This window comes from Mixophyes fleayi, chromosome 3, assembly GCF_038048845.1.
Source record: "Mixophyes fleayi isolate aMixFle1 chromosome 3, aMixFle1.hap1, whole genome shotgun sequence".
NCBI classification, from domain to species: domain Eukaryota; kingdom Metazoa; phylum Chordata; class Amphibia; order Anura; family Limnodynastidae; genus Mixophyes; species Mixophyes fleayi.
Window position 1 is genome coordinate 293,822,744 of NC_134404.1, and position 25,800 is coordinate 293,848,543.

Below are 25,800 nucleotides of genomic sequence, written 5' to 3' on the forward strand. Positions count from 1 at the left end.
TATTCTTACTGTAGTTTTTTTTTATTATACTGCACACAGAAATTTTATTAAAAATCTCAGTTAAAAAATTGAACATATTGTCATAGAATTTGCACATAGCCTCTTTTAAAGCAGGTATTGTGTTATCAATATGCCATGTTTCCATCGAAAAAATGAAGACATTTGAATTTACCATGCACTTTTGATTAACGAAGTAGAACCGCCCCAATGCATTGATTTGAAGAATTATTCATATTCAAATAAATAGTTTTAAATACTATGTAAACTTAAGCAATAGTCACATTTATATATCAAATGCTTACTATTTGCTTTACCCCTAACAATAATGTATTCTCAAACCAGCACACCAACAACGTTTTCTAAGCTTGCATTAACATAATGTTTACATAGAAAACACCATCACCATTTTTCCTGCACCAAGTGACAACACAGGTATTTATATGAAATTACCGTTTCTCTACAATACATACATACGGTATATCATAGGGTAGGAGCTAATAAGCAGATATTAGCATGGAGTACAATGGATGAATGCACGTCAATTAGTAAAAACTAACAGTGATACATGCTACCAAAGTGCAGGTGTATAGGTGCACATACCACTGACAAGGGGACACGGTGATTATCCCTGCCTTGTCTGGTTCCCGGGTGCAAGGATCAAAAACATTTGCTCTATACAAATTGAATTTACTCTGCCTATTTCCTGGCCAAACACTTCACTATAAAAAATCTCATCATCTCTCAGACATGGTGCATTTTTGCTTAAACCACCAAAGGTATAAAAACCATCACGGAATAACTTAAAGTCAACCGTTGACGCCAGCTGCCTTTTTTAACTATGCTGATTTTTCAAAATATAACAAAACTACATATAAATTATAAATTTTATTGGCCAATTAGATGTTCCAGCTTCAAAAGCATATAAACATTAGGGGCTAGATTTACTAAGCTGCGGGTTTGAAAAAGTGGGGATGTTGCCGACAGCAACCAATCAGATTCTAGCTGTCATTTTGTAGAATGTACTAAATAAATGAAAGCTAGAATCTGATTGGTTGCTATAGGCAACATCCCCACTTTTTCAAACCCGCAGCTTAGTAAATCTAGCCCCAGTACTCATTTAAGACGCATTTGTATACATGGAAATAGTAGTAAAAGATTTTCAATACCTATTTTAAATTGATTGGCCTTTTTGTTTTTATAAATGTTGATTTGACACACACTTGCTATGGAAGAAAGGTGTATAATGATAGCATTTGAACATGACTGCACAAGTTGTCTGACTGTTAATTTTTATTTTTATGCATCACTCCCCATAAGATGCAGGTAGGTTGTAGTGGGATTTGTTATACACAGTTTTGTTGCTTTAACTTTTTGAGCAATAATTTAGCCTTATTTCCCCTGGTGAGGTGACAGCGTTAGTCCTGATCATTAAGGCTTGGACCAACCCTCCTCTGCGTCCTTCATTATATACAAGTACGCTGTCTCTATCTTTCTCTTCCACTACTGAATTGTAAATTGCCCAGACAAACAAGCAGAGCCAACCAGGCTGCAAAGGTCACACCTGGCGTGTGGCCAGCCTGCTCCCTGCTCTGAAGACGGCTCCCTCCAATCTCTAGGTTCATAGCTCTCAATGTTTCCCCATTCTTTTGTCTGCCTTTCCTCTCCCAGCTGTTCCATTCAGAAGCCCAACGTGCCCTCCCCCAGGAAAGGAAAAAAAAAAATTAAAGAAAAAGAAAGGTACTTATTAAGTTTAGCTAACTCAAAGGGCTATAGTTGCACAGCACGTGCCGATTCTTATCTGTGTATATCCAGATCCTTTTCTATGGTTCTTAAGCTTACAGAGGGAATGAGAGAGAGGCAAGAGAAAAAGTAAATGGATTTTAACTCCCATTGGCGCCCCTGCAGCAATTCAAACAAAAGTGCAAAGCAACAAAGACATGTTCCAGTATGGCAGGTGCTGGTGTCAGATTCCGCCCCAAGCAAACAGAAGCAGGAGAAAAGGAAAAAGAATGCGCCTTTCCGTTGAAGCTCAGACATGCAGGGGCAGGGGGAATTACTAACAGTGCAGAGTTATTGTCAGTGCCACTACACAGTCAGGTGTCCATTCCCAATAACACTTGTTTCAGAGAAGCTTCTCTGGGAATTTGTTTTCTTTTGATAGAAAGGGATTTTTTTTTTTGTCTTTCGTCCCCCTATTACATGCCGCACAATAAATGCTGATTAGTAAAAGAAAAGCCCACAGTGAAACAAGCCAGAGTAACCAGTGCAACCTCCTATTTGTGCAAGTCTTACCTTTCTCATTATCGTACACAGACTTTCTAATCTAAAAGGAAGGAAAGAACAAAGAAATAAAACAACAACAACATGAAATGAGAACATCATCAGCTACATCTGAGCATTGATAAACCATTCTCTGCTGGTTATCCTGTGACCAGACTATAAAATAGACTGCACAGTGGGGGCAGCCATTTTGTAGGTTGAACAATTTTCACAAGAATGCAGCTCATCAATTCACCAAGTACGAGTCACATGACTGAGGCATGAGGCAGAGTCATTAGTCTTGATGAATATCGGTCCTGCCCACAAAATTGCAGCCTACACTTTGTGTAGGTGCAGGAATATTTTGAAGGGCTGTCCTTACTTTTGGGCACCATTTTGTAAGGACAGTTGATATTAGGCAACATTTGATTCTGGGTGAACCACTGAGGACACATTTAATATCAGAGACCTCTACAATATGGATTCAGTGTACGCCCCTCAGTTACAGCTTGATTTACAACCCTAGTAAATGGGGGCCAGGGCAAGCAGGATAGATGAACCCAAGCTCGCTACAGTTTAATATATCAACCATCAAACCATATACAACTTGATTTATATACAGCAGTTGTATAAAAATCACCATGTCATATAATCAGCATATGAACAATGGGTTTCATTTCTATATGACAAAAGCGCTTTTTCCACACAAGTTTTTTTTCTCCCAAAAAATCGATTATTAGTTTAAACTTTGCCGTATTTTTTTCTGATCTGAAAATAAAACTGATATCTATGTAAAACTGTGTTTGTCAGACTAGTGATTCCGTAGTTCACATGTGAATTGTTGCTCTCTAGTGCGTTTTTGTGACAATTTCCATCTCAAAATGCTGCCCTTAACTTCCTTATGCAATCTCTGTTATTCCTGTCGGATATTGTTAAACTCAGTGCGATACTGTGTTGTCACACTAGAGGGATGTGATTGTGTGACCTTTATCGCAGGGTCTAAATATTTAGGCAGTAATAATGTAACTCTTTTAAAATAAATAATACCAGCCTCTTGGTCAGTAAAAATGTTGCCAGAAAACAGTAAGTGTACAGCTACCACAGCAGGTTAAAGGCTATTTTTTACTGAAATATCAGTTTTGGGTGGAATTATGTAGGCCAAATATTTAACAAAGAATATTATTTAGCTGGGGCCCTGCGTTTCACCTGACTGGAGGGTTCTGTGGTGTATGCTGTGGTGCGGTGCTCCTTGTTGCTGGACAACATGTTGCCTGTATGATAAAAGTCCGCTATGAGCCATTGGTTCTCCTCACTCCCGCTTAGGCAGTGTGTTATCCAGTGACAAAATGCTGCCTCCAGGAGCAAGGAGATCATTGCCGGACCATGGCAATCATTCCAATGGATCACGGTGCAGCACGGTGGCATAGTGGTTAGCACTTCTGCCTTACAGCACTGGGGTCATGAGTTCAATTCCCGACCATGGCCTTATCTGTGAGGAGTTTGTATGTTCTCCCCGTGTTTGCGTAGGTTTCCTCCGGTTTCCTTCCACAATCCAAAAACATAGTCCTAGGTCAATTGGCTGCTAACAAATTGACCCTAGTCTGTGTGTGTGTTTGTGTCTGTGTGTGATGATGATGAGATGTACCCCATGTAAGGGGGTAAATATTAAAAATTATGGAACTCTACCTAACATTTTCAGATTCAGGTACAATAATAAACAAATAAAAGACAATATACACAACTCTGATATCTAGATCTATCTGACTAAATATAGGAGACAGAGAGACAGGGAGATGCATTGTTACTTACAGGAGATAGCTTTGATTAAGTATTATAGTACAGGAAAACTGACAAAGGGATTAGTTTACATCCTAGAATGCAATGCCATAATCCTACATAATTACAAGCAAACCCACAGGGATGACCAGTGCTCTGTACTAGTGAGATTCTTTTCAGGATGTTTATTACACATTTCACGTTGTCATACAATCATCTGTAGCACAGTAAAGAACAGAATTATTATCATGCTTTGGATTTGTAAAGCGCTACAGAATATGATGGCGCTATATAAGTAAATGTTGATAATGATGGCATACTGAACATGTTATCAATTATTGTTACAGGTCTCAAGGTGCTCTAATATAATTTCATTATGATTAACCATTTACATACAAGGGCATACATTAGATACATTGAAGGTACCAAATCATGTCCTCTGAAACTTACCTCCAAGTATATGGAATTTTAAGATGCAATATATTATCATTTACAAGGCTTCTACATAGGGTGTTAGAACATACAACAAAATTACATGAGTATATACAGATAAGAACAACAGGTACAGATAAGCAGAATAACAAATGCAATTAACAGAACAAATCGCATGGCATACAGAAACAATTCATCATAAGACAAAACAGGGACAGAGAGTGTGTGTGTGTGTGTGTGTGTGTGTGTGTGTGTGTGTGTGTGTGTGTGTATATATATATATATATATATATATATATATATATATTATATACACACATATACATACACACACACACACACACACATATATATATGGCTAACACTGCTTCTCACCCTTATAAATACACTCAAAATATTTGCAAGTGACTCTTGTGTATGCTGCAAGTGTTTTAAAATGGTATTTTATAAAAAAAAATATACAAATAAATTATTTGACATGGTCAACTGTATGTGGCAATATCCAGAGTGCCATGATCTGCCGATGTGGAAATTAAAATGATTGGTGGTATGAAATGGGAAATTGTAAAAAGACTCCGATTTACACAAAAAATGTGGTCTATAAAGAACTATTAATGAAATAGGAATTGTGTACAGATATTTTTTTTTTGAGCCAGCAATTGATTCCACATTCTCGAGATAAATAATACGCAGAATTTAACCGTTACGAAAAAAAGGTTGGACATGCTCAAACTGGATGTCAGAGCAGATCAGTTTACACTATGTTATCAGAACGCTTACTGAATGCTGCCATATTTCAGTTAAACTCCATCCAACAACCCAAGACAGTGTCCGGTAAGAATAATATGTGCTAAAACAGATTTTATTTAAGAGCAGGCATATCATCTTATTTTCACCATTTCAGCAATGTCTGTTTCTATTGTTGTAGAAATAAATAGTTTGAGTCACAAGTAAAATGTTTACAATCAATTCTCTGTGTAAACATTCTGGAAAAAAGCAACTGGAGGAAAATAATCTGGAACATTATCCATAGTAAGAGAAAGGTAAATGGGATCAGAGGTGGAGAGAGCTGTTTTAAAGGACACAGATTTTCTTTATGAAGAATAGTTAGTCCCTGTATCAACTTTTTATGAGCTCAGATCAGGTCCTCTAATTTGCCAAGTACAAAACACTAAACCTGTAACTTTAGTCTTTATGGGTAGGGAAAAAAAAGATAAATGCTGTGTATAGTGGGTAAAAAAAAATAAAAATGACAGCTCTAAGTAAAAGTCAAGTGACGCTTGGATGGAATGACTTGGACTCGGCATACCTATAGTACAAATGTGAGCGCAACTAACAACACAAAGTTTTCTCAAGATAAAAAGAGTCCTGTTATAGGAGGGACAGCTCCGCCTTTGATGGATGAGAAGAAAGAGCCAGCCTGAAAGGTTTGGAGAGGGGAATGTTTGGGGTGGACAAAGAGATAAGGTGAGGAGGGGGAAGAACAGATGTAGGCACAGAAGGGGAGAAGATATCTAGAAGGGAAAAGGACACAATAGGTCAGAAATGAATGAGGGTGAGAGGGAGGGGGCTGGAAGGAGTAACAATAGAGCGAAGGGAACTGACATTGAACAAGAAATCCACTGGGACTGGTGTGGGGGGGGGGGGGGAGCAGAACTCATATTACTGACGGCTGGAGAGATGAGCAGATGAATTGTTTTACTAGAACACACTCACTTCTTGTATGATTACTGAAGATGCCCATCATAAAATATACTGTACTAATAACCTCATTCCCAGTACTATGTGGATGTTATAAACACTGATAGAAGAGCTTCTGTATCAAAACATTCTGTAAAAAAAATACGTAAACCCTCTAGCAGAATTAAAGTAAAATATCTAAACTCCTTTCACTAGCAAAATTTGATAAATGAAAAGCCTTCAACTTAGTACATCATTTTTACAAGTGGTCCTGTATGACGAGGAAGTAAATGATTACCAACATAAAATAAATGCATGGCCATGCTGGCAGTGAAAGAATGATGATATATAATTAATGTACAGCATCCTCCGCTCCAGACGCCAGCCCACCCTCAAGCTACGACAGCTGTTAAGCAGGGCTCTTCTCCGCCCAGGACAGCACTGTAGATGCACAACTGCTGCTCTCTAAACGGTTAAGCTAGGATAGCCATACATGTGGCAGATCAATTACACAGCTATAGGGGCATGTCTATATTCATCACTGGGCTCTAAGGGAAGGCTCGTTTAACATTATGAACTGAAGTTGTAACACAATTAAATAGTTATCAATAAATATGAATGCCTATTTCAGTTATGGACGTTGCTATTGCATCAGGGTTATACAGTAGCCGAGTTCTTGAATGTTACTTTGTGGCTGAGTTTAAATGGCTGAGTAGAGGTTACTGTTATGTTAAAGCGTGGATGTGCACACTGTGGTCCCAAACTACTATCAGTAGTCATGTAGAAAATCAATACTGCAATATCATAAAAGATGGAATTTAATAAATGACACATATTGAGACAAACTGGAGCACAGACAATCACATGTTATCTTACAACTGTACTCCAGCCAGTACCTCGCCAAATAAGTTTTCTACCATCCACTTCACAACAGCTACTTTCCAGTGTGAAAAAAAAAAAGTCACCTTGAGCAAGAGAGAGGAATTTCAGCTGGTGACCGTGACCCGCCAAATTGGGGGACTGCAGGTAAGATTTTCAGGTTTAAATTTATCTCAACTAATTTCACCCGAAAAAATAAATACATTTTGTTTTGGATGGAATCATCATTTATCTTGGACGGTTCCTACATATGTTTGAATGACATTAACTTCCATACAATTCCGTTTACTTCTGACCTAAACCTACATTCATTATAATACACAGCAAGTGATGTTATAGCTAATGTTAACTTGTTTGGATATAAATGGGTGGACCTCATAATGAAATCTGCATTGACCGAGGTATCCAATTATAACAGTAAAAAAGAGCGTTAGTGATCTCACTTCCAAAACTCTGATATTGCAATTAAAAAAAATGTTTACCTATATTACGTATAAATTTGTGTTCATGTAAATATAATTATGCTAATGTTTGTTAATAGAGCAAAGATTCTGTGTTTATCTAACGTGTATTGAAATGCTACAAGAATATATCTAATTGAGCCAATTAGTGTAATGATTTGATTGGGGAAAATGCCTTGGGCTATGATTAGAAGCATCTGTTGTATCAAAAATGTGCTTGTGTGAACTGTAGGGCATGGTTTAACTTTCCACATGTGACAGATTTTGTTGCTGTTGCAAAATCAAATATGTGAATCTAACTGTTCTTTTCATCAAGCCCTGGTCAGCATCTTCCTTGTGGCGCTCTTCTTTATACTTTGGTTTACACAAAGTCTTCCATTAAATAACTATCATGGCTGCTCTATTGTGTGTTTTACACAAAATGATATTATAATTTCATATAATTTATTAAGCAGGTTTTGCTGACCACACTCAAACTAAGTAGTTGGGAAATGCTCCAAAAAGTCTTTTTGCCTATTTGTGAGGGAAACCCCCCCCCAGACTACCATGAATTGGGTGAAGAGAAAATAAAGCAACAACTTGCTAGAATATTTTAATGCTGCTCTCAAGGACATAAAGGGTTATTTACCAATGGAGAAATCTGCAGACCCGGAATCCTTCTTTATGTGATACGGTGTGTCTGCCCAGAGCATTTAAAGATGCACCCTCCGTTCACAGTTCTTTACAACATCCCTGTAACATCAAACTGTGCCTAGGTTTGCAGGATGCATGGTGGAAACTGTAATGCAATTCAAAGTCTAACTTCAGGACCTGTGCACCGCCGCCTCAGCGCCCGCGCACCGCCACCTCAGCGCCCGCGCACCGCCTCCTCAGCGCCAGCGCACCGCCACCTCAGGACTACCCCCATTTACCTTTCAACTCTTCAGTTTTTCTTCTAATATACGGAATGGTTTAATTTCAATTAGGTCTTAAATTGAGTGAGAGGACATCATTTATTAGGTGTCACTTTTGCGTATTTAATTCTAAGTATGCCTAGAAAATCACCTACCTGCACCAGTGCAACTGGAAGGTACAAAGTTAAGTACAGGGACGAGACCTGATCTCTGGGCCCTAAGAGGCGATGCAAAAATGAAGCCTTGTTATGGGGAGGAAAGTGCTGTGTCCCCTTCAACAAAGCATGAATGCCACTTTCAATACACCTGGCTCCACCTCTCATATGTAAATAACACCACAAAATAAGATTCAGTTTCTGCACCTCAGCACAAAGAGCAGTTGTGTGACTAATCCACACTCGCCAAGGAATGCATCTCATTCTGTACAACTCCTTCTATTGGCTGGCGCAAACGTTTGCCTTCACGCAGATTTCTCCATCTTTAACCACAAATCCATGTGGCTTCCTGTAAAACTAGACAGGTGATGCCTAAAAAGGGCATATGCGCTGTGGTTCTGCACTTTTGCAGTTCGCAAATGACTTTTAGTAGGGGTTAAATTGCCTCATATCTGTTCCTCGTGGAGCAGGTAAACAGTGAAAAACTGTTTACACTTGATTGTCTAAAGGGCATCGTTACCCTTCATTTTGCAAATGGCTAGCATGCAGAATGACCTCATAGTGAACAGATGTACAGTGATTAGATCAGTCCTTACAGCAGCCAAGAGTCCCCATGTAATTAACCCCTTGGAACTTCTATCTACTTCCCACCACATCATGTGCATTATGTGTAAGTACCAACATCACCTCTGAAACACAAATATTTAACCCTATAAGGGGATTGCAGGCCTCTAGTAGCAATCTAGTTAATTCTGCAGAGAGTTTACATCCGTGTACTGTATGTTGGGTGCATCATGCTTTCCATAGTGTCTAGCACCTGTCAATGTTTTTTGGTGTCAGAATACTGCTGATTAATTGAAGTGCTAATTTCTCTCATTGGTGATATACATTATTATTGTGGTGGTGATGGGAAGCCTAGAACATGTATATGAGTGCTTCTAACGGAAGTCTAAAGGTTCCAATGTTAACATTGGCTAGTACAATGCAAGTACTCCTCTAACAACTTAAATGATTGCAGGCTGGGAAGAGCATTTTATAATAAAAGGACAAGCCAACATGTAAAGTCAAACACATGGAGAAATCAGATTCCTGATGCAGAATAACCTACCTCTTTTTTTTAATTTGTTTTTTTACTGAAAACGTAATACTAAAATAAAAGTATAATTCCATTTGGAGTCCTAGAGATCTGTGAATCTGTGAATAACCTCTGCTTATGTTTAAAGTTATTAAATGTGGCATACTGTTTATTAACTTTATGGTTAGGAAGCCTTCACTACTTTATCTATGACCAAAGCCAGGTGTCAATTTATCAAATAGAAAATGTGATGAGTCCTTAGCAGCAGGGCTGTTACTTCCTAAAAGTAGAACAAAATGCAGCTTTCCATACAGAGCACAAGGCCCAGAGATAAAATCACTGCTAATAAAGCAGATATCAGGTACCTTTGTAGTAAGAGGGCAGAGACAACACTGGATGTAATTCCTGAGCCTGGGGAAGGCTGCGTCCAGTGTGTAGACTAAATGTCATGACATAAACGATCTATGAAAACAATTATCACAATATGAGTGCCCAAAAGAATCAGTTCATATTCACTGCAATATTTTTTTTTTCATTATTTCCCTGCACACAGGATTGACAACTCATGTCTAGCTTAGAAATGCATCTAAAAGAACATCAATAGAGCCTTTCATAAATAAAGGACAAGCGGTGAACTTGGACTGTGTTCTTTCAAACTTTTGCTGGAGAACGACTTATTGGTGCAAACATGGTGAGGAACTGCTGTCCAGCACTGGACGCCCTGCAGATCTACTAGTTAGGGGAAGCACAATTACTGATAACATGTTTCCTATGCCTGCAGCTCTACTTTTATTTAAATATAATTGACACATGTGCCTTTAGAACACCATTTAATTGACAAGAGTCTAGTCAAGCTCCCTAGCCTAAACCAACAGGTGACAGAAGATGTTAGACTGCTGGAAAAACCTGAGCGTTGCAGAGATGAAAAGAATCCTTAAAGTAGTAATATAAGGAGAATATCCCAGGATTCATTATAGGCAAGGAGATAACGTGTGGTGAATATAGGCATTAAAGTGGGGCACAATTAAGTCTTTTTTTCCCCACAAGCAGCCATACCTATGCGGGCTTGAGTATACAATGTTCTCAATCAACATTTTTACTAAACGTTCAAGACTTTATTTCTCATCCCTTCAGGGTCAATGCATGGAGAAACCTTCATAAATGCAATTTCAGTGTAATTTCCACTTAAACCAGTCCTCTTATAAGTGGTTGTTGTGAAGCACCACCTGATTCGCATATGTGAATGTTTATAATTCAACACAATGATATCCTTTCTACCAATTCTGTATTTCAGTGAGGAGGTAGTGTGTATATGCCGGTGTAGCCCTGAGACTTATAAATAAAATGGTTTTGCTCACATTGTGTCACACAAGTCAAAACCCTCATGACTTGGGGATTGCAGCTGTTTACAGCAAAACAAAAGAAAAAACTGGTGATTTGTGACCGCCAACTGCACTTATCTGACTAGTATACGATATCTTGCAGTGACTCACCAAAAGCCACTGCATCCATGTCTAGCAAAAAGGCTCTACTAAAATTATACTATTCTTAATGTCATCCTTTTTAGCTAGCATAGAATGAAAGGCTAAAACTATTTTAAGCAAAGTACATCTCGGATCGTACCAGATGAATATTCGTTTTATTATTCTTTTGAGCTATTCAAATTTTGGCAAAGAGTTCAAAACCAAAACAAAACAAGAAAAAAAAAAAAAGAATCGTTTGCACCTGTCCCACTTCTGTAAAATAAAGGGTAAAAGCAGAATGAGCGCTAATGAAAAGCCTCAACATAGGCCGCTTTTGCCAATGTTGCTTAGTATTCCAGTTCAACAAAGATAAATAGAGGCCATCCCTATGTTTCTTGACGCCTCTCCAGGAAGCAGGGCACGATTATGTAAATAGCATCGGTTCCCTTTACTTCTGCCAGCTTGCTTATCTCCAAAGCCTTCTGCCTGCTGCTACTGGCGACCAATACAAGTGTATGCACACAGCTCTTATCTCCAAACAAAGCTCGGGAACGGCACAAGGACCAAGGCCAGCAATGTTGGACAGTGACGCATGGCTGATTTTCTGTGCGATTTATTTAACTGAATTTAATTTCTTTTCTTCACTACTGCAGTTTTGATCAGAGATATTTATGAATGGTGCCAAATAAGAGATTAGAGAAGGAGGATGTCTTGAAGTGCAGTTATTAATTAAACTGAAGGAGAAATAGATTTTTTTTAAACTCCTAATGACGGACATGTATCTGTGTTGATGAATTTAATTTAGAGTAGGCAGACGCTACCCACAGTCAGTTTGTGTAAATATGAGAAGCTTTATACACATGAAAGATGCAAATGAAAACTGTGCTGTGCCAGTGACAAGGAGGAACAGAATTCACTAAACAACTTCCCTTGCCCTTACGTGACCTGGTTACATAAACCACTTAAGAGCTTCTCATTAACAGCAGGTATAAGGCATATAAACTTATGTGCTAGCTTTTTAAACATCAGTATTTGAAATGAAACTAATAAATAACCTCACTTACACTAAAACCCCAAGTGAGAGACATAAAATTATACCGTCACTGTTGGATACTTGGTATTGCCTGATGCTCTCTCTTTCAAAGTGGGTGGTACTGTGCATTATATATACATTCAGGGACCAACTTATAAAAGTTTAATGTGTATAATAGTAACACAGGTCTAGCAAGACAACACAACAATCTCTCTCTATATATATAAGATTCACTTCCTATTTACATTGAGAAAAATAAAGTGTAAAAACTTAACAAATAAAAATGTTCCATGATAAATGCGACTAAATGTAAAATGTTATTTCTTTATTTTATTCATTTCATGTACATAGGACCATTTTTTTTTTAAATAAAGAGAGACAGCTTTTAGGTCTGTCTTAGCTATATCAGTACCCACACTGGTAACTTGGAAAGATCAGGTATTTTAGCCCCAAATAATGAACTTACCTGATTTGCATGTGACCACACATTTACAGCCACACTGGGTAGAAACAAATATTTAGTGTGGGGCAATGAGGGGACCATGCTGTGTGTGTCATATCCAAAGCGATCAACACCCAAATCAGGTGGGAACTGATCACTTTCCGGTTGTCTACCTATTTGGTAGAAACTACAAAACTGGCAGACAGAAGAGCTTGGCTGTAATGCCGTCGTGGCATGCGGCCATGCCCTGTGTTCACCAGGAGGTGACTGCAGCATGGAAAGTCCTCAGATTTGCCATCTACTGATCACCATGAGGACGTGATGTCAGTTCTGCTGAACTCAACTAGACTGACCCCATGATGGAGCAGTCTGCATTTTTGGTTCTTCCTGTATTTGATGTCACTACTGACAGAGCTGTCTATTTGATCATGTGAGGGCAGTGTACCACAGAGAGCTATACAACTGCTTAAGGACACAATACTCTCAGGACTAATTGGTGACAGCCTAAATACTTGTTTGTATTGGCAGGCCATTGAGAAAGAAAACAAATCTTGTGATAAACAATGTAAGTATATTTATTCCAAAAACTAAAGAATTAAAATTATGTCTCCCATGAAAAATGGTATTTATAAAGTAGTTAACACCTATACAGTGGTTGAAATGGTTAGTCCAGGTGCAAATAATATTACATATATGTCATGTCACACATGACATGTATGCAAAAGTCAGCCTGAGCAGTACCAACCCAGCCTGACAGCGACTGGTGCCACTGCCCAATCAGGGCGGCTGCTGCATGTCACATGTCAATGCAGTCAGTCATCTGAGGCTCACCGTAGCCAGCAAAATCTAGGCCACAATCAAGTGGGTGGCCTGGGGGCAAATAATATTTACAAAGTTCCTCATACCTCAGTAATGTCAACTGTACTAGCACATTAATAGGCTGCTCATAAATACTGGAGAAGCCAACAAAATGGCTGCCTGTATGCTGTGTAGGAAAACTGATTTACTGTAAAGACATGTTAAAACAAAGTGATGACTTTATACATTTAAGGAAGGAAAATGGCCAACGCAGGATTCTAACAAAAGTAACAAAACTTAGCACAAATAGCACAATATACAAAGCGCAACAAGACATAGCTCTTCTACTATTTTATAGCAATTATACATCTTAACATGAACATGAAAATCTACTGCAGTGAGACACCAATTTGGCTATAAAATATAAAGGAATATTATTTAACAATAACCACATAACAATGTCACTCTGCCACAAACACGCTGGTATACACAATGCCATACTACACAGTTTGAAATGTGAGCTGTACCCATTCTTTCAGGCCTTGGGTGCTAGATGGTAGGCTTGTACACGTTGGGACAACCCTTCCATTCCTAAGTAGCCACTACTCCCCCAAAACTAAGCACTGATGATGAGCTCTAATCTTTTAGGGATGCAGACTGGGGAGGACACCCAAACGGACGGCATAGTTGGGCAGTATGTATTGAATGTGAAACCTGATTAGTTAACCTGCATCATGAATATATGAATATATTGGGTACGATTCTCAGTATGTCTGTAAGAAATGCTAGGACCAGGAAGGAACCCACCCCCCCTTCCCCAGTGAAACAGTGAAAGTGAAGTATCAGATGCCCCAGTAGCGGGAACTTAGAAACAGTTGACCTAATGAACAAAGTATTTTTTCACCCGTACTATGTAGCACAATGACTGCATACAGGGATGTTTTAGTCTGGACCATTTTAAAATACTTTAGACATCACAGAAATCTGTGTGTGTGGGGGTAGGGGGGAGCAGAACAGATGCTTATATGCTACTGAAACATGCATAAAAATGTCACACATACAGAATGTTGTGATACAAGTCCTTACACTATTATGACTATGGGAGTATAAAGTTTATTATAGGAGTATGCATCTAACCTTAATAGGGTTGTCGCTTTAATTAAATACATTGCTTTATCTTTTTGTCTCCCTTCTGTGCTTGTTAGCCAGGTATTTATACCATCAGACATCATTGTTTCTGCATAGCCCTGGGATACAACACACCTCGGCTATGCCCACTGCATTGGATACAGTGGTAACCAGAGAACAGCTTTGTGTCATATCCAAGAGCAATAAAAGTAAAGGACTCTGCCTGCTGATGTAAACATAGGACTGTAGTAGAACAACTACTTAACGAGAATTGCTGAGAATATAGTCAAATTTCATTGGGATGCCTAGTTGCCCCATTATAAACTATAACAAACAAAAAGGATGAGGAAAAACAGTGCATTTATTTGTGCTTCTAAGTCACTGGCACAACAATCACACATTATACTTATCCTATGGAAACATCACTGGAGCATTGTTGCTTCATTAATCCCTGACCTTGGTGTCTGGGCAGCATAATCCCTGTTTAGCATGATCAGAAATTACTTGTACTGTGATGGGTATGCACACCCCACCCTCTAACTTGACATCTAACCACCCTGATAAGTAAGCATACATTCAGACATCATCCACACCCTAACAAGCTGTAGCCCATTGCTGAGCGAGGGTGAGAAAGTTCAATAACCTTTTTAGGTTTAGAGGACAACAGGAAAAACATGTGAAACAAAGGAGCTAAACATAAATAAAATGAATTTCAGCACTCTCTTTTGATATTCATTAGTTTCTTCGGGAGGACATATACATTGTATACATTTCCCAGCAGTTATCTATATAAGTAGGTGTACATCTGACCAATGGGAGTGTTTCTGGTTCTTTAAATGAAGAGCAGAGAGACAGAAAAAGTGCTTTACATCACTGAAAGGTTCTGTGCCAAGAGAAATCTAAAGACTGCATAAAGTCGGATTTGCTTTAAAAAAACAAAAATGTCTCCCTGTAAACATTGTGTGAAGCATAGTCATTTTCAGATGTTGCAATACTTGTATTACAATAAGCATGGCAGTCCATCGGTTACTGGTCTACAAGTTCCACCATGTTTTGTTAGCTTGTTTGCATTGTCCTTCGTAAAACACCACTGCAAGAGGCCGAGGAGCTGACCTACATTACAGTTGTACAAATTCCTATTGGTAACAGCAGCAAACACAGTACATACAAAGGTAATAATAATAATAACAACAAAGCATATACATCTCTGGAGGAGGTAGGTATACTCACCCAAGCCAACCAGAGAGTAACTGGGAGTTGGAGAGAACACTTGAGCTGCAAAGTCTTCAAATGTCACCACTTCTCTGTGATTCTGGATTATTGCTTCAAGATACAGAGCTCTTTCCTCATAGCTGCAGGAGTCACGTTAAGGATATATCAAGACACCATGAAATCAGCAGTAAACACGATGCACTGCACACGGACAGAGTCAAGTGAGTCATTAATATGACATTTATAAATAGTAACTAATCTGTAAAACAGGTTATAGATCTAAAAAGCAAAGTGAGAAAAAACATTAATACTACAAGGAGCGTTTACATAAACAACGTAAAAGTGATATTCAGTATTTCCACGTAATCTTTTCCAATTACACATATGATCAGCAGGAAGAGGAAATACAGATCAGGCTCTGGTGTTTCAAAGCGTAAAATACTTTGCCAGTTTCTGTGCAAAAGATAAAATAAAATAAACCTGATAATCCATTAGCCAATAATTGGGGTCACACATCTAAAACGTGGATGTGACAAGCAGCAGAATCTGGCTTAGACTGCCCCACGCTTGTGGCTGCTTTCATTGACCAGAAAGGTGGTTTCCTCTTGTCTACAGAATGCGGTTTTCAGAAAGCGGAAAGAAATTTACTGCCAAATGGGAATTTTGGTTAATACCCTTCCAAGTTCAGGTGAATTCAGATACAACTTAAACATAGAAGGGGAAGGCATTGTTTGTTTCATTTTATTTTATCTTTTAGATTCTTAAAACTTTATATCGAAGTCTTAACCATGTATGTTTGCACTATGCATTCTTACAACAAAGAATATTTTTTTATCTTTTCTTTATCTGATGGGACTGTTTTGGCTTCTTATCATTTACGAAGTCTTAATAACGCAATATGTTTTCCCCATGCATTCTTGAAGCAAACAGAATTCCAGTAGTAAGTCCAATAGGGTCATGTTGTGTATTAAGGGGACCTGTGCTGGATTCTATCTCTTGATCTATTTGAAGAGTACAGCCATGCCTAAGAGAGGAATACTTCAGCAGTGACTACAAGTAATGCCAACCAATAATCGTACTCCTTGCTGTCTATAGATACAAGTACACCTTACCTTAGAAAACAAAGACACAGTTTCCATTCATATCAATTCAAAATTCCCTGTACAAAATAACTTAACATCAAATGTCTTAATCACCCGAACATTTACAACATAAAATTTAAATGAGGCATTACTTATAGACTAGATCATATGGCCTTCAAACTGTTAAAGGGCTTTAGAGTAAAAGCTGATAAACTTATAAGGAGCACAAAGGAATGGGAGATTTTACATTACGTTAGGGTCAGGACTCCGTCATCAAGCAGATTCTCATTTGCAGCAAGTAAATTTTTTTTACACTGTTTCAAAATCACAACTCCCTTTGAACAAAAACTATTCTGAATAGTATATTGTATTTACATATACACTGTATTGTGCTGAGTAGAAAACAAAAACAAATTCTAATTGCCAAGCAAGTGCTAGCAACACACTGTCTCTTGCTTGTTAATTTAGCCACATCAAAATTTACTAGAGTGCTGCTGTGGTCATTACTGGCTGAACTCCTAGAGTTAATGAATACGCTTCCAAACTTCCTTGCAGAGGAGAAAAGCCGGTACACTATTCTAAGGGGAACGAATGATGCCATTCACAACTCATTACAAGCATGCTTATTCTGCACAGTGCTTAGCTGTTGCCAGGGCTCCACGCTGCACACTGCCACAGCAAGCCTCTGATCCTGTTAACAGCAGGATACAAGGCCTGAGTGGCCGTCTGGCGGGCAAGCACTCTGACACTAAGCTGGCACGTGCTGGAGCAGCAGGAGTAGGCTACTGCGTGACAAATTAATGAAAGAGCTGAGCTAAACTTATGTCAGGCTGCCACCTGAGCCTGAGGACCTCTGCGGGCCTGCCATCTTCCTACAATTCATTGGTTACTCATTCATTCTGCAGTCTGCTCCAGGGTCCAGTTTAAAGAAGATGCATTCAGCCTTTTCATAAACTGCTTAATAATACCCCGCTGTTTAATGAACAGTGCTGCCAGTCCAACACAAAAAAACTAATAAGAAGTCTTATTTGTCAACACATCTTTGCTTTTTGGTTAACATGGGGTTTTACCCCTATGAGATGTGGGAATATATTTATTTACCACTGCTAACACAAAGACTAATATTCACACATTTCACATAGAAAGAACAAGCCATCTACAGTAACCTGTGAAGTGTCCATGGTGCTGAAAAGGATCCTACAGATGTGACGGTCACAGAGAACTATACACTAATGCAATCTTTTATGAAGCTCTTCTGCAAACAAAACACCATAATGACAGCTATTTAGGCATTAGCCAACATTAAAAGAAAAACAAAAAGTTACTTGAATATAGTATTTATGTGCATTATGAACAGCCGCTCTGTAGTGACATGGCTCCAGGAGTTCAGATAGTCGTGTTAAAAAGAAAGGCACACTTCAGAACATTATCAATGCACATCTTTCATTTATTACAATGGAGTTACACAAAACAAATGTTTCTTTCATAAGCAGCTTAAGCTAAATATTGTTTCAATCCTCCTTAGCATCTGCCACTCAAAGATGTTGTTTAAAGGGGGGGGGGGGGGAAATGCCTCGACAGCATCATTTATCAATGGGGGTTAGTGGAGCAGAGTGAGTGGAACTGGGTTATTTGAGGGAGGGGGACTGTTGTGCGACTGTAAGCTACTCATTCAGCTGTGTGCAATCAAAGGAATTCTGAGATATCCAACAACAATAACCTGAATTAAAATGTTTCTTCATAAAAAGGTTTTCAAAACAGGAGAAAAGCTGCTCTATTTATTTTAACTTCATTATGTTCTCCCCGCTCTACCTCCCCCCAATTTACAGAGGACAGCGCAACATTACAATTCTACTTTCACTCCTTTTTATTAAAATAATTTGCATGTGAAAATGGAATATTTTTCAACACATCAGAACATAATGATGACAGGGGATAGATGGCTGAAGAAAGGAAAACATTAATCGCAAGATGCAAATTTATTCTAATACACACCTGTTACATGCTGCAGACAACAGCAACAAGGGGAGGAAAAATAAAAGAATTACATTATTTTGTCTTATTGTAAGCTAAACAATTATTAAGAGGCAGGAAAAGCGTCTAACAGAGCTCCACTCCAATATTCAAAGGGCCAGAGTTTAAAAGGAAAATGAATGCAGGTTATTAAGCACCTGACATTCTAATAATTTATACACGCACCTCTAGAACAGTTCCAATTTGTACACAATCCCCTGCTTTTTACTCAAACCGGAGTTTGATCTATTGTCATGCAACAAAGGAACGGTAGTATAAAAAGGTGTTGCTATTGCACATACATCATAAACATAAAACAGAGAAGTCATGGTTCTCCAACCAAAATCTACTGCCCAGATAAGATTAAATAATCTACTCATTTAGAACGAGGTGCTGTATGGAGGAAGGAAGCAATTTCTCTTTGCACACATCACTTCCTTAGAAATAGGTTATGGCACAGTTACTGTGTTTAACCTCCATTAATTAACCATTAATCAAAAAATTACTTTGCTCGCTCCTTGGAAGTAATTTACAAACCAGAAAAATGCTGGTGCAAAATGCTTTTTCAAGGGGGATGGCACTCATTTTTACAAAGCATAAAAATATGTAGCTATACTACCACATTTTCCATTTTATGGTTATTTTAGCAGCCATTTTGCAATCATTTGGTTTGAGACCAGAATGCACCTGCCTGTAGAAGTAGCTGATTGGCTGTATGGATGCAATTACATATAGAGTTGTCTCACACACACATTCATCTTGCATAGGTTTGACAGGAATCTCAAGTCTCTACTCTGTGCTGCTGGGAGACCCTGCTTTTTCCATGATCTGACTCTCAGTCTTTATTTCCTTCCTCACATTATGACACTGCATATGTCACATGCTGCCCTGTCCTCACTAGCATCACACAAGCAGTCACTGCCTCTCACGAGATAAGCACACGACCATCCTGAAATACTCCGCTGCTGTGGGGATTCTGGTGATCAAACTGGCTACAGGTTGTAAAATCTCAGCCAATTTGAAGAAATGGGCACATCAAAAAGTACAGGATATGAGGACAAATATAAACAATATCCACGGACTACAATCAAATAATCTTACAATAACTAGTACTGGCAAATGAGAACCACACCGTAAAAATTTTCCTTTCATCTCCTAAGATATTGTTTGACACCAATTTACCTCATACTTGCCAAATCTCCCGACTCCCGAATGCTGGGTAGGTCTCTTGTATTCTTGGGAGAGTAGGGCAGTCTCCTGCATCTGCCAACTTCCTAGTGAAGTGGGCAGAATTAAAGCCAAAATGACTTGATTCCCAGGGTTTCTTTTATTTCAAGCTTCAGTTTACATTAAGAATTGTTTGTTATTTAATTTGCTTTGACCATGCATAAATGCACCTAGACTTGTAATGGCTTTAGTGCTGCAGACTGACACTTTACCATGTTTGTAAATAACCCTCAAAGATTCAACTGCAAATCTGGCCGCGATGTCGAAGGATACTTGCAAATGTAATATATTATAGATGGAGAAGAGTTCTCCCTCATGATAAGTGTTAAAAAGCAGTTTTTAAACTAGAGATGGCATTAAATAAAAATATTGAACATCATGGGAATAGTTTCAAATGCATTTGTCTTCGCCTCATTATAATAAACACAAAATGTACAATATGTCTATTGTCAGAAAATTCAAAACATGCATAATACTGCAAAAATGTAAGCTTCAAAACAATTTAGACATGGAAACTAAATGAACACCCTTAAACACAAATATCTATGTCCATTAATAGAAGATAGATGACTTACATGAAATGTAATACCCCATTAGAAAGTGGGTGTTATTTTGGTGTTAATGCAAAGGAAAGTTTTGGGGACTTTTTGAAGCAACAGAGGAAAATGAAGCCAGGTGATAGTAGTTTCAAAATGAATTATACAACCTGACAGCTGCTTCAACAAATAAACCCCTCATTAGAGAATGATGTGGTGATCACAGCAGTCTTGTCAGATATCACACAACATAATCATGTGACAGGTTTGTAGGTTTACTAATAGACTGAAATATTACCAGTAAGGATTGGGATCACTGAGAACTGTGAAGGACACAGCAAAGAAATGACAGCTTTACGAAGGGCACAAGGCTATGCTTACAAGGCAATGGCCACAATAGTTCCATGCTTACAAAAATCAGCCTAATGTCCATGACATATAGCACGATATCACTATATGGAACAGTTCCACGCGACGTGATAAAAGCCGGCTACTGCCAGCCTATAATTGGCCACCGGAGGTGCTCTCTTCAGCACTGTTGGGGCTGCTTGACAACGGCCACTGGCCCTGAACTCTTCCACCTCAAAACATCCTCTCCAAATTGCCTTTAGATAACCCCCTGCCCCCCCAAAACAATCAAAGAAAAACAGAAAAACCTGCCGTAACATTTGTGTTCTCATGAAGGATGCCGATGTCTGTGTACAGTCACGAGGCAACCCCAGATTTTATTATGTGAAAATTAAAAAAAACTGTACTAAAATTCTGAAGAATAAAGATCAAAGTGTTCAAGTGGAATAATCATTTATCACATGGTTAATCCATCATCATCATCATTTATTTATATAGCGCCAGCAAATTCCGTAGCACTTTACAATTGGGAGCAAACATTGATAAGACAATACTGGGTAATACATACAGACAGAGAGGTAATAGAACCCTGCTCGCAAGCTTACAATCTATACGACAGTGGGAGTTTGAAACACACGGGCATGTGCTACATCATATTGCACAATGGACCAGCTAGAACGCAAAGGTAAAAGTATTGAGTGGGCTGTGTGTGTGGCAATGTTGGTCAGAGGGTTGTTATCTTGCGTTAGCAGTGTAGAGGGTGGTAATAGGGTAATCTAGGGAACTTAAGATGGTGGTTGAGGAATATCATAACCTTGTCTGAAGAGGTGGGTTTTCAGTGAACGCTTGAAGGTTTGAAGACTAGAGGAAAGTCTTATTGTGCGTGGGAGGGAATTCCACAAAGTGGGTGCAGCCCGGAAAAAATCCTGTAAACGAGAATAGGAGGATGTGATGAGAGTGGAAGAGACGTAGATCTTGTGCAGAACGGAGGTGTCGAGTAGGGAGGTATTTCGAGACCAGTGAGGAGATGTATGTCGGTGCAATTTTGTTTATGGCCTTGTATGTTAGTAGAAGAATTTTATATTGGATTCGTTGAAATACAGGCAGCCAATGTAGAGACTGACAGAGTGGCTCAGCAGAGGAACAACGGTTTGGAAGGAAAATCAATCTAGCCGCTGCGTGCAAAATAGATTGTAGGAGTTCAAGTCTGACTTTGGGAAGACCAGTAAGGAGGGAATTGCAATAGTTGATGCGGGAGATGATGAGTGCATGAATTAATGTTTTTGCAGTGTCTTGTGTCAGATATGTGCGTATTCTGGAAATGTTCTTTAGGTGTATGTAACATGATTTAGATATAGAGTTGATGTGGGGAATAAACAACAGTTGTGAATCAAGGATTACACCTAGGCAACGAGCTTGCGGGGTGGGATTTATGCTCATGTTATCAACAGAAATTGAAATGTCAGGCAGGAAGCTTCTGTTTTTGGGTGGGAATATTATTAATTCAGTTTTTGAAAGATTGAGTTTGAGTTGGCGAGAAGACATCCAAGATGAAATGGCAGAAAGACAGTCAGTAACGCGAGACAACACAGATGGTGAAAGATCAGGAGAGGATAGATAGATTTGTGTATCATCCGCATAGAGATGATACTGAATCCACAGGAGCTTATTAGTTTTCCAAGAGAAGTGGTGCAGATAGAGAATAGCAGAGGACCTAGGACTGAGCCTTGTGGTACTCCAACTGATAAAGAAAGTGGAGCAGAGGTGGATCCAGAGAAATTAACACTGAAAGAGCGATTAGATAGGTAGGATGAGAACCAGGATCGGACAGTGCCTTCAAGACCTAGGGATTGTAGCGTTTGTATGAGGAGAGAGTGGTCAACAGTGTCAAATGCAGCAGAGAGATCCAGGAGAATTAGAAGAGAGTATTGGTTATTATTTTTTGCTGTGATCAAATCATTGACAACCTTGGTCAGTGCAGTCTCTGTGGAGTGTTGAGAGCGAAAGTCTGACTGAAGAGGATCCAATAGGTTGTTTGCTGTAAGAAAGGGTGTGAGGCGAGTGTAGGCAATTCTCTCGAGAAGCTTGGAGGGGCATCGGAGCTAGGGCGGTAATTTACGAGAGAGTTAGGGTCAGAATTCTGTTTTTTTAAAATGGGAGTAATTACTGCATGCTTGAATAGTGATGGAAAAATACCAGTAGAAAGAGATAGATTACAGATTTTAGTTAGAGGGGGAATGAGAACAGGAGACAGGGACATACCAATTTGTGAGGGTATAGGATCAAGAGGACAGGAGGTAGAGTAGGAAGATGAGAAGAGAGTAGAAACTTCCTCTTCATTTGTGGGATCAAATGAAGAGAGTGTGTCAGAGGGTGCTACAAAGGAATTGAGCCTGAATTGATTGTCTGTCAAGGGAGATGATACCATTTCAAGCCTGATCTTATCAATTTTGTCCTTGAAATAGGAAGCAAGATCCTGTGCACTGATGTTAGTTGGAGGATTTGGGGCAGGAGGATTCAGAAGAGAGTTAAATGTGTTAAAGAGGCGTTTGGGGTTAGAAGCCTGAGCATAGATCAGATATTGGAAGTATGCTTGTTTAGCAGTGTCCAGAGCATTTCTATAGAAGTGGTAGATATCAGTATATGTGATAAAATCATTAGAGGTACAAGATTTACGCCAGTGACGTTCTGCTTTACGAGAAAGTTTTTGTAGAGTTCGTGTTACTGTAGTGTGCCACGGTTGACAACAAATTGTACGCGAAGTATGTAGTGTTGCTGGAGCCACTTGATCCAGGGCAGTTGCTAGGGTTTGATGAAAATGGGGTACTGCCCTATCAGGGGAGGCGAATGTAGAAATTGGGGAGAGAAGGTGTTGGAGAGAGGTGGAAAACTGTTGAAAATCAATAGAGTTGAAATTCCTGCGGTTGTGAGGAGGCTTGGAAGAGTTTGACACTAGGGAGAGTAAAGAACTGGTAGTGAGCGAGTAGCTAATAAGGTGATGATCCGAGAGGGGGAAAGGAGTGTTAAGGAAATGAGAAACTGAGCATAGTCTAGAGAAAACAAGATCAAGACAGTGGCCATCCTGATGAGTAGCAGATTCAATCCACTGGGAGAGATCAAGTGAGGATGTTAGAGAGAGTAGTTTGGAAGCAGCGTTGGAACGTGGATTAGAAATAGGGATGTTGAAATCACCCATGATGATGGTGGGGATGTCAGTAGATAAGTGAGGGAGCCATGCTGAGAAGTGTTCAAGAAATTGTTGGTGTGGACCAGGGGGGCGATAGATGACAGCAACAATCCATGACTTTAACATTTATCAATGCCGTGACCGCACGTTCTGGATCGCTTTGGAACTGGGAACAAACACAATAAAACAAAACTGGGTATTATGAAACAGACAAGGAGGTAAGTGGACCATGCTCCAAGCGTACAATCCTTATCATACAGCACAATGCCGACTGCACATGTGCAGGTTTTGTACTTTATTATTACAAGGTCAAATTAGAAAACAATTGTGGAAGACATGGAACTAGACTTTTCCATTTGACCAAAATAGGAAATCAATAGCAAGAACCTAAAATATATATATATATATATATATATATATATATATACACACACACACACACTTAAAAAAAAAAACGCCAATACATAAACAATATGTAATGCATACACATTTTTTTAATTGAAATATTTTCATGAAAAGTCCCATATTGAGGTTCTATCCACCTAAAACTAAAATGAATTGACTGCTTGTGAGCAGCACACAGTGAGAGAGTGCACCACTCCAATCATCCCAGTGCTCCATTCAAACATTGGCGCCTCTTTACTCACTGCACCTTGCTACATGTAAGTGAGAATAACAAAGTACAGTTTCAACTTCAATTCAAACTCCCTATATTCTGTAAATTGTAAAGAAAACAGTCCAAGTCATTCTAAGGGGCATTGGATGACAAACTTTAGACTTTAGTTGGAACTGTAACTTTACATGCTTCGTCCCATGTAGCCTGGATCAGAGAAAACAGGCACCAGAAGTGTGGATACACCAGTGTGTGAATGGAGCTCTGGGGACAACAAGGAGGGGGGGGGGGGGGGTCATACCATGATTGGTCCACAGTACATAATTATTGTTTCGGGTGAGTAACAAACTTTTAAGCTTGAGCTACACTGATCCATCTGCAAACAAGTTATATAGTGAATAACAATATAAAATATTAAACTGAGGTCTGCTTTGTGTAATATATAATCATTCTCCATAAATTGGCCTGACAGCGTGACACAAAGGTCTGCCTCAGTTCTGACCTACAGGTAGCTTCCCTAATAAATGCTATAAAAGGAGGACACAGAATAAAAGAGAAAAGCACACGCAATTAGAAGTGAACCTCGCATGACCTCTCTGTAATGCATTGCGCTGCTTCACTCAGTTCATTTAAAGAGCAGACAAACACAAAAGGATGGTCATTAAAAGAATAGAACATCTTCAAGTTGTATTTGCTAAGACTGAAAACATGTCTAAACACCATTACAATAATGGGGGACTTTAGCTATACTTTCTTCAAAAATGGGTAGTCACTAGCAGCATATCAATACTACACTGATAAAAGGAAGTATCTTACAAGTTGGAAAAAAAAACATATGTCTTTACTAATGTTGGTCTTCAGGAAAATGCCTGGCTTGCTACTGACCTAACATGACACTGGTAATTAAATGGGTCGCAATTTTGATGATCATTCCGCTAGCACAAGAAGAGAGGACCCACTATCATCCCTTAAGCAAGGTACACAAAAGCAAGTTGTTTATTCAGTACAATGATATTTAATGTGTCATATTTTCATTTTTTTCAACTGCAACATATTTTTTTTTTCAAAATCAGAGCATGATTCACGGCATCATTTTGGAATTAAAAAA

The 25,800-nt window shown here is 38.9% G+C and overlaps 1 protein-coding gene across 2 annotated transcripts in view; it reads right to left on the minus strand.

Annotated features, from left to right (window-relative positions):
* RALGAPA2 (Ral GTPase activating protein catalytic subunit alpha 2) overlaps positions 1-25,800 on the minus strand; it is a 246,852-nt gene that overhangs the window by 7,580 nt on the left and 213,472 nt on the right. The window contains exons 38-39 of one of the 2 annotated variants that reach the window (XM_075203831.1): positions 15,705-15,826; positions 2,293-2,323 (exon numbers count right to left, since the gene is read on the minus strand). In XM_075203831.1, coding sequence (XP_075059932.1) covers positions 2,319-2,323; positions 15,705-15,826 — 127 coding nt within the window. In that variant the 3' untranslated portion in view covers positions 2,293-2,318. The remainder of the gene's footprint in view (positions 1-2,292; positions 2,324-15,704; positions 15,827-25,800) is intronic. The other variant, XM_075203830.1, reaches the window with a different exon arrangement.